The sequence below is a fragment of the Gekko japonicus genome, unplaced genomic scaffold (genome assembly GCF_001447785.1).
Source record: "Gekko japonicus isolate JY-2015 unplaced genomic scaffold, Gekko_japonicus_V1.1 scaffold1487, whole genome shotgun sequence".
Lineage (NCBI taxonomy): Eukaryota > Metazoa > Chordata > Lepidosauria > Squamata > Gekkonidae > Gekko > Gekko japonicus.
In genome coordinates this window covers 71863-84584 of record NW_015161996.1, presented here as the reverse complement: position 1 = coordinate 84584, position 12722 = coordinate 71863, and the positions used below count along the sequence as shown (strand labels likewise).

The window sequence follows — 12722 nt, the reverse complement described above, 5'->3', positions numbered from 1 at the left end:
ATTTGAGTCACAACAACAGTACCGAGTGCAAAAAGAGTACTGTACTCTTATGTACTCAAGCTACTCTAATTCAGACGTAAGACGCTAGAGATGCTATTTTAAAACTTTAATTGCTCCTTTCTTTCAAAAGTGCCAATGGTTGAATGAGTGACACCAGTTATATGAAAAATTTTCCAAATTAGACGTTTCTAAAAAAACTAGGTTGGTAATATTATTCTCTTACCTGCTAGTGTGGCTGCTGCAGCTAAGCCTGCTGCAGTATATGGGTCAGCACCTGGTGGCGCAGCACTGATAATGTATGGGTTTGGCACAAAAGCAGCTGGAGCCAAGCCTGCTGAAAATACACCTGTTACAGTAACAAAAGGTTCAATTTCACCAAAAACAAGCATTACATTCACTGTCATAGTCACTGGGATTAAACCAAACCACCTTTAATTTTACTGGGTTTAGAAATTCACACTACCTATACCTGAATTGATTTCAATGGCAAAACATTGGGGCCAGAGAGAATTCATGTTTTGGGATGGAAGGGGACACATCACATTTTCCTTCATAGCCTCCAATGACATTTATACAATATAATGGATGGAGCACAGGCGTCAGAGAACACATGCTTCAGACATGTATCTTCCAACTTTGATTCTGCCCCCCCCCCCCCCATTCTTTTTTTTCTGGGCCACTATGGGCTTGACCAGGCATGTTTGCTCTGTTTTACCTTTTTTAAAATTACAACTTCTTTCTGTATACATGGAGAGTTCCCACCTCCTGCAACGGTTAGCGGTGTACAAAAAAAAAGTCAGCATTTTTTAGCTCCGGGTATATCAGACTTGAAAAATGTTGGTAAGTGCCAAATTCCCCCAGTCCAATACTGGTAAAGTATCAGTATTGCCGAATATATTCACGTCTGATATGCCCAACAGGAGGGAAGGGAGAGATGTTAAAATGCCTTCTTTCCCTCACAAAGCCCCTGCAGCTTTCCTGGTCGATTTCACTCCCCACCTGTTAGGTTTAAGCCATTTAAACCGATGCCTGTGCTGTCTTTGCCTGCCCTTCTCCAGCCCTCCAGCCACCGCAGGGCAGTTGAAGAAGAGCAGTCAGGGAGCCCAAGCATGTTTCCATGCCTGCCTTTGGCTTCCCCAGCCACCCACTGACATGGGAACATGGAAGGGCAGGCATGGAAACATGCCTGGGCTCTCTGCCTGCCCTTCTCCAGCTGCCCCTCAGCAGCTGGGCAGCTGAAGAAGGGCAGGCAGAGATAGCGCAGGCATGTTTAAACGCAGGCATGTTTAAATGCCAAACTTGGGGAGGGAAAGAAAGGCATTTAAACATCCCAATCCAGACTTTCCCTCCCCTCCCCTCCCTAAGTCTCTCTGCAGCAGGGGAGAGGCTCAGGGAGGGAAGGAGGCATGTTTCCATGCCTTCCCTTGGCTTCCCCAGATGACCCGCTGTGGCGGGCGGCTGGAGAAGCCAAGGGCAGGCATAGAAACATGCCTGGTCTCCCTGCCTGTCCGGGGCAGCTGGAGAAGGGAAGGCAGAGAGGAGGCTTCCCTGGTCAGTTTCACTCCCACTGGCCTGTCAGCTATTAGGTTTAAGTGGCTTAAACCTAACAACTGACTGGCAGGGAGTGAAATTGACAAGGGAAGCCACAGGGGGAGGAAGTCGCATTCTGTTACCCGAAAGGCCAAATAAATTTGGCAAACTATTCATTTGCTGAAAAGTTTCCTGAATTTGCATTCGGCTTAGGAATACCAAATAAATACCAACAAGGCATTTATTTGGTATTTTTTTGGATTGGGGAAGCCAAATGCACACCCCTAGTAATTGTATGTAGAAATCCCTACTTTGTATATAAATAGTCTCATTTTGTTACCCAGCTGACTGATATTGGATCATCAATAACACTACTAGAAGCAGCAAGCTAGGGGCTGATAAGGAATACTGGGGGGCAGCGTCTGGAAATCCCACCCCACTTCAAAATCTCCCCATCTAGGAATCTGAAATCTCTCACTGGCCTGAGCCTGCTAATGTCCCCTCCACACTTTCAACTCTCAGCTGCTCAACTTCCCATGTCCCCTGAAAGATGCTCAATTCTTATCAAACATGGGGAGAGAATGTTTGATAATTTATACCTTATTTTTCCGCTATGTAGAAACCCCTTCCTCAGGACTGGCTCAGGGCCAGCCAATTAATTATTGGAGGTAGCAATAAAGCTAAAGCATCATCTATTGTTAACTGCCAAAAATGTACATGATTATGAGCTGCTGTGGGCATTTTTAAACAATATATTGGAATACTGTATTATAAAAGATGCAAGTGGAGTTTCGATAAGTCTGACTTTGTGCAATCTGCTACCAGTCTTTTTTCTTAACTTCCCCCTTATGCAAGAGGTCGAGCACAAGCAGAATTTTTGTGCTGGATCCAACTCATCGCCACCATATCAGAAAATCAAACACTTGCTTTTCCAATAAGATACATCGTCTGCAAAACACATCAGCTCAAGTCAGCCGGTTTTTCCTAACAGATATATATTATACATTGGCATATGGAGCAGACATGCTCTGAAAAAAGAAATCTCACCTATATGAGGTTGCTGAGCTGCTGCCAGTGCGTACTGTTGTTGTTGGGCTGCTGTTAACTGCTGAACAGTAAGAGCATTAGTCCTCTGGAAAAGCTAAAGAGAAAGCAACATTTTTTATTGTTTTGGAAACACTACCACATACTATGCACAGTTCTTTCACAGTTCATAGGACTGCACAAGTAGTGCCATGGATTTTGAAGCTGAGGTAGAATTCATTTTTATATTTAGCAGACTTACACAGGGGGGCTTCTGACAAAAGTGGCATTGTGTTGATTACTCCCCATTTCTTATTGCAAGATACAGATGAACTTACACAGAACACTGTCTTGCACATTTTCTCACCAACAAATGATATGGAGCTGACAATGTGAGGAAAACAAACAACAGAATAGATTCCGCAACATATAGTTAAGGACATAGAGGGGAGTAACTCATTACGGAGCTGATCAAAGTTTGGGTCCAGTGGCACATTTAAGACCAACAAAGTTTTATTCAAAGTGTAAGCTTTCATGTGCAAAACACATTTCTTCAGACAAATTATGGAGCTGTTGTTTTTGGTCACAGACCATGTTTGTTATAATGTACTTCAAATCTTAAAAATGACCATACCAAAAACACTAACCTGCTGTTGTGAACTGTAATCAAAAAGTCCCACAGTAGCTCCTGAAGAGTCCATTTGTACCTGATTCCCGGGATAATCAAACTGCAGAGAATCTAGACCAACTTGTTCCATAGTATCTAAATTCTGAGATTCAGAGTTCGAAAACTCTTCTACCAGAGGCTTATGGGCTGTAGGATTAGGAAGGGAAGCCAGTCCTTCGGCAGTGCTTGGGTTGGGTCCCAGGCGCTCAGTTACTTCAGTTGGGGAGGCTTGCCGACTTCCAGGAGTACGACTGCTTAGGAAAAATGAAAAATAATGTCAGTTTTTTGAAAACTGTTTAAAGCAATGGAGTTTGGGAAAGTTTACACATTTTAAGTGTGCTTAATATTAACTGAAGGAGAAAGAATGAGTTAGATTACGGAAACAATTCCTGAAGTCCTTCCCACGGCCAGCACTGCCTCCTGTATCTCACTCCCTATGTCAGGAAACAGTAGGCAGTTTATGTTATGTTGGGGGGGACCTGCAACCAGAAACTCCTTCCCCATGCACCGCATGAGCTTTTGCTCCTTTTGTGGAGTCTGCTCTACACATTTACAAGTGCACCGACAGAGTCTAATTCCTGTTCTGGCTGTAGCCCACCATGCCCCATACAATGCTGTTTGAGAGTACCCCAACCCTTTGGAGCAACTTTTCAGGCAATGCAAGAGCTGGGAAGAGGAATGTGGCAATAAGCCTTTCTGTGAATTTGCTCTGTTCACAGTATGGTTTGAATCAGACCCAATATACATCTGTTCTGAGTACCATGTCAATATTCTTTGTACAGTGTTGTGATGCTATGCCATCTTAACAATTAGTAATGAACCTAAAGTGAATGGACAAACTTGTGAACATAACCAGAACAGACTGCACATCTTCGAAACATGGACAGAAAATGGACATTTCCCTTACTGTCTATTTCCATTTGTTATTCAAGCACCTATTTAATTGTAGGCTAAAAGATATGCTTTAGTGTTTTAAAATTTTCTGTAATATGGTATTCAACATAGTTCCCAAAACTAACACACAAGCAGCTAATAGTAAAATCAACATTAAGGCAACAGCAATTAAATAAGAGCTGAAGAAAAAGAAGTTAACAGAAAAACACCAGGCCTGGCAATGAGCATCCAATTCCACTGCAACACCAGATTCCTCAACAAGCAGATAAGCATAATGACAGCCTAGGAAAGAGGAAGGGAGGATAGGAAATGCTACAAACCAAACACTTCCATTAACAGGGGAGATTTCACTCAGCATTTTCCTCACTTTTCAGGTATTACTGCCCACCTGAATAGTCAGATGGGCAACATCTGTTGTCAAACCCAAATTTAGCAGTAGGTATGGCTTTAAGCTAACCCCCCAAACACCTGTGGCAGCACAGCATATTTGCAGCTGCTGTTTCTTGCCTTGTCCATGACACTGATAAGGAAACTGAAGAGACTAAGTAACACTTGGAAAAATTACCACAAACATTGGGAGGAGACTGGGAATGTGCTCAGCAAAAGGCCCAACTCATAGGCATTGATGAGTTTTTCAGAGAGACCAATAGTCTTATACAATGGATAACATGAAGGCAGGTGGGGATATTCCAGGTGCAGACTCCCTGTTTCACCAAGTTCCAGGCTGTGCTGTCTCTGACTAGTCTACACACAAGATGGGCCCATATCTTGAATATAAAAGAGGCCACAGAAAAGTCACATTTTTTTTTATTCCTAGGAATTTGTGATCTTGCTTTAAAGTTGCACTAAACAAAAAACTATTTGCTATGTCATCAGAATCAGCCACTCTGCCTTTCTTGATAATCTGAGCTGAGACTATAAAAAGTTTGGTGTTTAAAACAGGCAGACACAAATTGCATGAACTTGTCTGCAGGTTCACATTCTGAATGTTAGTTGGAACATGTACAATATTAATATTGAAGAGTACATAAAATACCAAATCTGTAACCTTGAATCACACCGTGTGTATATATTTCGCATAAAGCAGCTACTCTCTCGGTTTTGTGAAATTTCTTCCACACAACATAGTCATCAGGATTAAGGATTTTAAAATGCTGGTTCACAAGGGCTATCCCCTTCTGCTGGTGCTGATATTGTTATAGCTAAGTTGAACCAGTATTTCAGCTATGAACTTGTAACATATTTTCTTTCCATGCCCCTACCAGCCTTTATTTTTTTAAAAAATGATTATGGAATACTTTTACATAGTCTTGACAAAACCTAGTCTTAAACACACCATGCTCTGGCAGAATTCTACACTCTTACCTATAAAACATTTAGTTTCTGTTCAATTGCTTAGGGTCCTAGTATCAGTTTGGCATACTATTACCAGTCCTTATGTGAATAGAGCAATTTTTATGTACATGACAGACATTTTAAGAAATCTATTATACACTTTAAATCATAAACAGTTCCTGTTTTGGCAAGGATAGCATGCATTTCTGAGGCATACGCAGCAATTTAGCAGATGGGTCTCTCAAAAACAGACAAATGATTGTAAACTTCAACACTGTACTATTATACACCACATGCAAGGCATTCTCCTCTTAAAAATTCACATGTTTAGCTTTTGGCAAAGAATTCATGAAAAATCACTGATATTACACCAGTAATATATTTTTCTTGATTGAACATATGCTTTAGATGTTTGAAGTGAATTCAGAGCTAGAAAATAATTTGATGTTTCTAAAAAACACTTTCCATCCACAAAGTCTACAGGTTTTTAGCACTGTGTAATAGGCCCTCTGGGGAAAACATTAGCACTTCAACACCAAGGAGGATCCACTGCTGCCAGAAGACAGGCTGCATTTGAGGATTATTCCCCTCCAAGGACTGTGTACTTCTCTCATTCAACAACTCTTGCAAACTAATCCTAACCAAGGTAACTGAGTCGGAATGCATCAGAATATATTCCAGTAACTGTTCTTGAGGACTGCAGCCTTAAACTATCACATTTGTGAGAGCAGAAAAGATTAGAAATTCTGAGACCAGAAGCCTGGAGATCATATTATTAAAAAGATCTACAGTTACAGAAAGGATGTTATACTGACCAACTGAATTATTTTTCTTCAAGATAATAATATGGTTGCTCTATAAATTTCATTTGGCTATTGTTCTGAATGCATTCTTTATTTTGAAACTGGTCTACAAACTAAATCTCATTTATTGCATAAATTTGAAAACATGAAGGTTACTACCCAAAATCTACAGTTCAGTACACACTCTTTATTGTGAATAAGCCTTAAGCATAGCAAGGTATGCTTGTAGTGGATAAGCCTTAAGCATAGCAAGGTCTGGTGTAGTGGTTAGGAGCGTGGACGCTAATCTGGAAGAACCGGGTTTGATTCCACACTTCTCCAAATGCAGCTGCTGGTGTGACCTTGGGTCAGTTACAAGTTCTTTCAGAGCTGTTCTCTCACGAGCAGTTCTCGAGAGAACTCTCTCAGCTCCACCTACCTCACAGGGTGCCTGCTGTGGGGAGGGGAAGGCAGAGGGCTTGTAAGCTGCTCTGAGACTCCTTCAGGTAGTGAAGGGCCAATCACTACCAAATCCAATCTCCTCTTCTATTGCACAAAACTTAAAGCACAGAAGATCATTACTTCACTGTTCTATCGTTGCAAGGTTCAAAGTGGAGCCAACAAAGAAATGGCCTCCATATCAAGTTAGGCTCATATAAAGTAATATACTACACAGAATTGTTCTTAATGGATGCTTCACAATTGTAGGGCTCTCTCCCTTTGAAGACATAAAGTCCAAGCATCTTTGAGCATTATTTTATTTGGGGCAGCTGATAAACACTACGGTACTTGTTGTATTTTTCCTAATTTTATAGATTTTTCATTTTAAATATTAACTTTGTACAAAACTATGTACAGTCACTAAACACGTAAAAATAAACCACAATATTAAAGATTTAAAAGTAAGTCACTGATATAACAGATAATCAAATTATCCCAGTTTGTTTTTATCCATCTCTAAAAAGTACATTTTATTCATCTGGCGGATGGCCTGAAATAGTATCTGATACACTTCACAGCCTGAAGAACAAAAGTTCACTAATTAGCCATTAAATTATTTTGACCAATTAGCCGCTAAATTAATTTGTGTCATGCAACTCACAATGAGACACTGCAATATGCAGAGCAACACAGAACTTGAACAAATAATCTGAAAGTGAAAAAAGCAAACATATTTAGACACACTTGTCATCCTGATATTAAATTTAAAGGCTTACTTAAAGTCTTTGCAATCGGCATCCATTCCATTCGGCAAACCTCTACCATTTATTTTAGTAACATCGTCATCATCTCCTTGTTTAAGATCTCTGTTTTTGTCCTCCTCAAATGGGGAAGACTTGCCTTTCTGGTCTCCTTTCTCGGGTCCATCTGTTTCAGGTTCTCTAGTGCCCTGAGAAAAAAAAACAGTCTGCTTCATTCTGAATCTTTAACAGAACACAAAACTTCGTAAAATAATCTAATTTTACAGAACACTGCAATGTAAAGACCATCAAGCCAATCAGCATTTGGCAGATATGTTGATTTGCCAAGTTTCAACTTTGTCAAATGTATTACTGGTATATGAAAGAAAGCTGTTAGGGCTTATAGAAGAACCAAATCAACCTTAACTACAGCAGTAAAGTTAACACTACACTAGATTAAAATTGCACACTGTAAAATGCAAAGCTATTCAGTTGAAGAGGCAAATTTTATTGATTTTAAATTATTTTTCTCCTTAAATGTGAGAGTTTCGCAAATGAATACAACCAGTTCATTTAGTTACATGAAAATATTAAAACAACCATAAAAACATCCCCAGGCCTTTTAGACTTTGGTGTATGGAGAGATGAAGGATAACTCATGGTGCAATTTTGCATTCAGATTAGGTGCTAGTCTTGGCTTCTCAGTACAATACTTGAAGACCCTTGGATTCTATACAGCCAAACTCCTCATGAAACAAAAATTGTTAGACCAGAGTGTTCAAACCAATGTAGGTCTAGTAGGCACTTTGAGAACACCTCTACTTTATAGACAGCTCTCTCTCTCTTCCCTGACTCTTCTAGAGTACTTCACCAGTTTAAGGAATTGCAAGTACAGAAAGGTACACTTAGATATTTTACCGCTCGCAGTCTTGGAAGGCCGTTTTAATGGGATCCCATATAGGAAGAGTCTGCTCCTGTGATCAAAAGTCTACTGAGGATCTGTCCAATGTCCAAGATAAGAGGCTGAATGTAATAGATTTTTGCAGACCATAATATCCCGCTTCCCAGGAAGGTCAGATCAGGAGAAATTAGTTATATTAATAGCAGATAGGGACACATTCATTACTTTTCAAATGGCAAGATTTCCTGCCGCCATTATAAAGTATAAAAAGATGATGGGACGGGCTGACCAAAGTATTTCTGACCCGTGAATGACTCATCCACTCTAGGACAGTTGTCATTTGTCACGGGACTGTATGGTCTTCCTTTCTTATTATTAGATGTATTTTTAATAATGCCTTTGTATTTTAATACTTTCTGTTAAAATGATTTTTTATTATTTTATTTTTCAAATTTTATCTTCTTGGATGATTTTTTTTACTTTGTACTGTTGCTATAGCTTTTTTCTGCTAATGCATTAGCAAATCTTCATGTTATGGCTTTTAATATTGCAAACATGGAACATGAAACTTCTCATCAGCTACAGGAAGAAAATTATACAATGAACTTAAATACACAAATTCACTGACACTACTATGGACACATCAGCTGAGTAAAAGGCACTCTAATGAGCAACACGCTATAAAGGATCCAAGGAGACATTCCCAAACACTTCCGTGTGCACAGGACGAAGCATGTCTGATTTCTTCTTCTATGCCCTTAAGCTACATTGGAAGCCACTCTAGAGCATAGCACAGCTTTCATAAGCTGCTTTTCACAGTCAGAGGAAACTTCTGCAAAAGCCCCAGTTGGGTCCATGGAAGCACTGAATGCAGCACTTTGGATCCTAGTTTACTAAGGGAGACACTGATTTCTATGGGGCTAACACTCGCACAAGTAACATGAAGCAGAACCCAACGTGTACACAGACATGCTATTCTTTTCTGTGTGCAACAGAACTGACATATCTGTGCAAATCTCCTTTTACATTGCGTACTTTTAGACTAGTGTCACCACACTGCTATAGCTGAGAATGTCAGTTCTTCTATAAATCTTAACCCTTTCCTACATACAGATCAGAACAGGAATCCAAATTTGAGTTCATTTTATTCCTAAACTTAAATAGGAAAACCAGTGCAGCTTGCCTGGTGGCATAACTGCGGGTGATTTAGCATTTATGGTGATATAACCAAATTACTTACAAAAGCTCCTTTCCTGAACCGGGAGTCCAATTTATCTGCTGGAGAAGAACTTAACACATATTCTACCATGCTCACACCGAGGCCACCACTCTCTGATCGAGGAGATAAGACAGCATTCACTTCACTGTTGCCATGAAAAACATGTCCAGGCTTTCTCTGAACCATAATAGGTTGGGACATGGAGTGATCTGTTTTTTAAAGACATTATAATTGTTATGATATAATTTACACCAATAAAAAATCTAATTTCTTTGCCACAACATTTATCAAGCAATTAAGTATTAAATAGTTTGAAACTGATGGCATTACTGTTCAGTGGTATTTTAATATAATTTAAAAATTAGGTAACCCACATTTTAATTTCTGTAATGCTAGCCTCATTTCAGAAGTTTCATGATCATGAGTTCTTTGAAAGCATGTCACTTCCAAGGTTTTCCTTAGCAGTCTCTCCCCATTTATCACCAAGGAATACGTCAGTGTAGTATAGAGGTTAAAGTATTGAACCAGTATTGAACCAGAATCTGGGAGACCCAGGTCTGAATCCTCACTGCTATGGAAGCTCAATGGGTGAGCCATTCATACACTCAGCCTAATCTACCTTGCAGGGGGGCTGTGAAAATAAAATGGAGACGGGAGAAACAGCATTGTAAGCTGCTTTGGGTCCCAAGTAGGGAGAAAAGCAAGTTATAAATATAGACATAAAACAAAATCACTTACGAGGTGTTCCCCAGGCAGTTTCTCTCCATTCATCACCAAGGAATATGCCTTTTTGTCCATCCTTTGCTGGATCATCTGGTTCCCAAAATTTTTTGGCAGGTAGCAGCTATGAACATAAAGGGGAAATTACCAAACTGAAATATGTATTGCTTCTCACACATTGAAAAATAAAAGCTTTTGCTCTCTGGCAGAAAAGGGATATTAAGAAATCATATACATCAATATATTGAAGTGTTTCAAATCAAAATTAAAATACTGGCTGTAGCCCTGTGCACAGTTACAAGCTTAAGTTCAGCTGAAGTGGATGCTAGCAGTTTACTATAAGCACAGCAACATTTTTATTAAGGAACAGAAATACCGTAATATAAGAGAAGTTATACGATATAATAAACAATGCATATTTTGAAATACAGACTAGGGGGTATGGAATAAAATCCGAAAAATACTGGGTGCACGTACAGAGTGTCCAAAGAAGGTGCCCCTATCCTCCATTGTTTTCAATGGAAGAAAAAAAGCATTTAAGGGGAGGCACTGGGTTTTGCTGGGTACTAGTCTTTGCACTTGGTACTGCTTGGCACTCTGTACATGCACTGGCTATGCTGGGCTTGGAAATCTCCTTTGCTTGGATTTGTTCATCTGGCATTGCCACAGTGGCACTGGTTTTGCTGGGCACTCTGTACATGTACTGGTTCTGCTGGGCACTCTGTACATGCACTGGCTGTACTAGGCTTGCAAAAAAACCCACCCTCGTTTGGATTTGTTGAGCTGGTATTGCCACAGTGACACTGCTTCTGCTGGGCACTACTGTTTCCCCCCTCCATTTAAAATAATGGGTGATGGTGCACCTTCTTGGAACTGGACTCCCTGGTCCAATCTTTTTGTAACTTGGGGGGTCTTTTGAGTAGAGGCACCAGAAGCTATGCTGAAAATTTGGCACCTCTACCTCATAGAACAGCCCCCCCCCCAGCCCCCCAGATAGATTCCCTATTGTAGCCTATGGGCATCATTGACTATAATAGTCCCCATAGGCTATAATAGAGCCAAAGGCATTTAAAGGGTTGTGGTCCCTTTAAATGCACTTGTGAAACTGCAGCTTCCCCTAGAACAGTGTTTAAAGGGAGCACACTCTTTTTAAATGCCAGTTGACTGTGGCTATATCCTGTTTTCCCAGATAATCCTGATTTTGGGTGGAAATATCTGAGATTGGCTATGCTCAATAGCTGAAAATACACCTACCTCTATATCCAGCTGAAACAATAGCCAATAAATACCAATAAGGTATTTCCCAGCTTTTTTTTTTTGGGGCTAGGATAAGAGTCGAATGCACAATAGAGTTGAATGATGACTCTAGAATTATGGGAGCTGCATAGTTGAGACCCAGAAAAGAATTTAATAAAGCAAGAGGAAGCATGAAACATTACGCACGAGAAGTTATTTTCATCTTGGCCACTCCCAGTGCATGCTCTCTTCAGACTAAGGTTTCACTGCCACAGGCGGAGTGCTAGATTCTTGAAGCTTACTTGCATCAGGGTGATCAGAAGCTGCTTCCAACAACAAGTTGGTAGATACTCCCCTTCTCATCAATAACTAATAACTGTTTGAAGCTACTGATATCAGAGGGGAGATGGATATTTTTTACTGTTCCTTGGCACTCTGGATCGCTGTGGAGATGTCCTGGTGCTGGTGCTCATGCCCAGGTGGTCCAAAGTGGAACTTTGGACATGATGCCCATAAATGAGAGATGGGCAAGGCCAAAGCTGTAGCTGTTGGCATCAAAATCTGCAGCACTAAGGCAACCCCTCCCTGGATCCAAATACCACAGAATAGTAGGGCAAGAGGAAGGCAGGGAAAAGGTAGTGTGCTAAGCACATACCTCTTCATTAGACAGGCTTTCTATATGCCTTCTTTGATGAAGCAGAAAATACAGTAAGGGACTGGAGAAGGTCCACTATTCCCCTTCAGAAGTCAGCTTTGAAGCAGCTTCATCAAAGAGGACCTTCCGCATTTTTTTTGAATCATAGTCTTTGAGGGGTGAACAGAATTTATAACATGATATATTTTGAAGAGGTTTATTGGGAGGAACACATTTTGAATACCAACTATATTACAGCTAGTTTATTCTCTCATGCATGTTAAAATTATCTAGCCTTCTCACATATGTGCCTTCTCAGCTGTTCAGAAGCCCTAATCTGCAACCCCTCTTTTCTAGTGGTGTTTCATCTACTTCCTGTATCGGCAACTGGTTTTTTTTTTGTTTTTTTTTTAAAGTTGCTCAGGAGCAACTGGTAGTCTTTTCACCTTACAAAGCTTCAGTTTGGAAACTTATAGTCCTAGCTTTTAGGCATGAAACTCGCTCACCTGAGAAGTACAATCTCAGCTCTGCATGCCTGTGGAGGAAGTTATCCCTTTCTATATGGTTCTTTAAAAAGAATGCTGCAACAAGCTAAAAGCA

The 12722-nt window shown here is 40.3% G+C and overlaps 1 protein-coding gene across 12 annotated transcripts in view; it reads right to left on the bottom strand.

Annotated features, from left to right (window-relative positions):
* PUM2 (pumilio RNA binding family member 2) overlaps positions 1–12722 on the bottom strand; it is a 100226-nt gene that overhangs the window by 51460 nt on the left and 36044 nt on the right. For 4 of the 12 annotated variants that reach the window (XM_015405413.1, XM_015405416.1, XM_015405422.1 and 1 more), the window contains exons 3-8: positions 10271–10376; positions 9554–9741; positions 7449–7621; positions 3201–3474; positions 2578–2671; positions 224–346 (exon numbers count right to left, since the gene is read on the bottom strand). In XM_015405413.1, the coding sequence (XP_015260899.1) occupies positions 224–346; positions 2578–2671; positions 3201–3474; positions 7449–7621; positions 9554–9741; positions 10271–10376 (958 nt within the window). The remainder of the gene's footprint in view (positions 1–223; positions 347–2577; positions 2672–3200; positions 3475–7448; positions 7622–9553; positions 9742–10270; positions 10377–12722) is intronic. The other 8 variants (XM_015405414.1, XM_015405417.1, XM_015405425.1 and 5 more) reach the window with 5 other exon arrangements.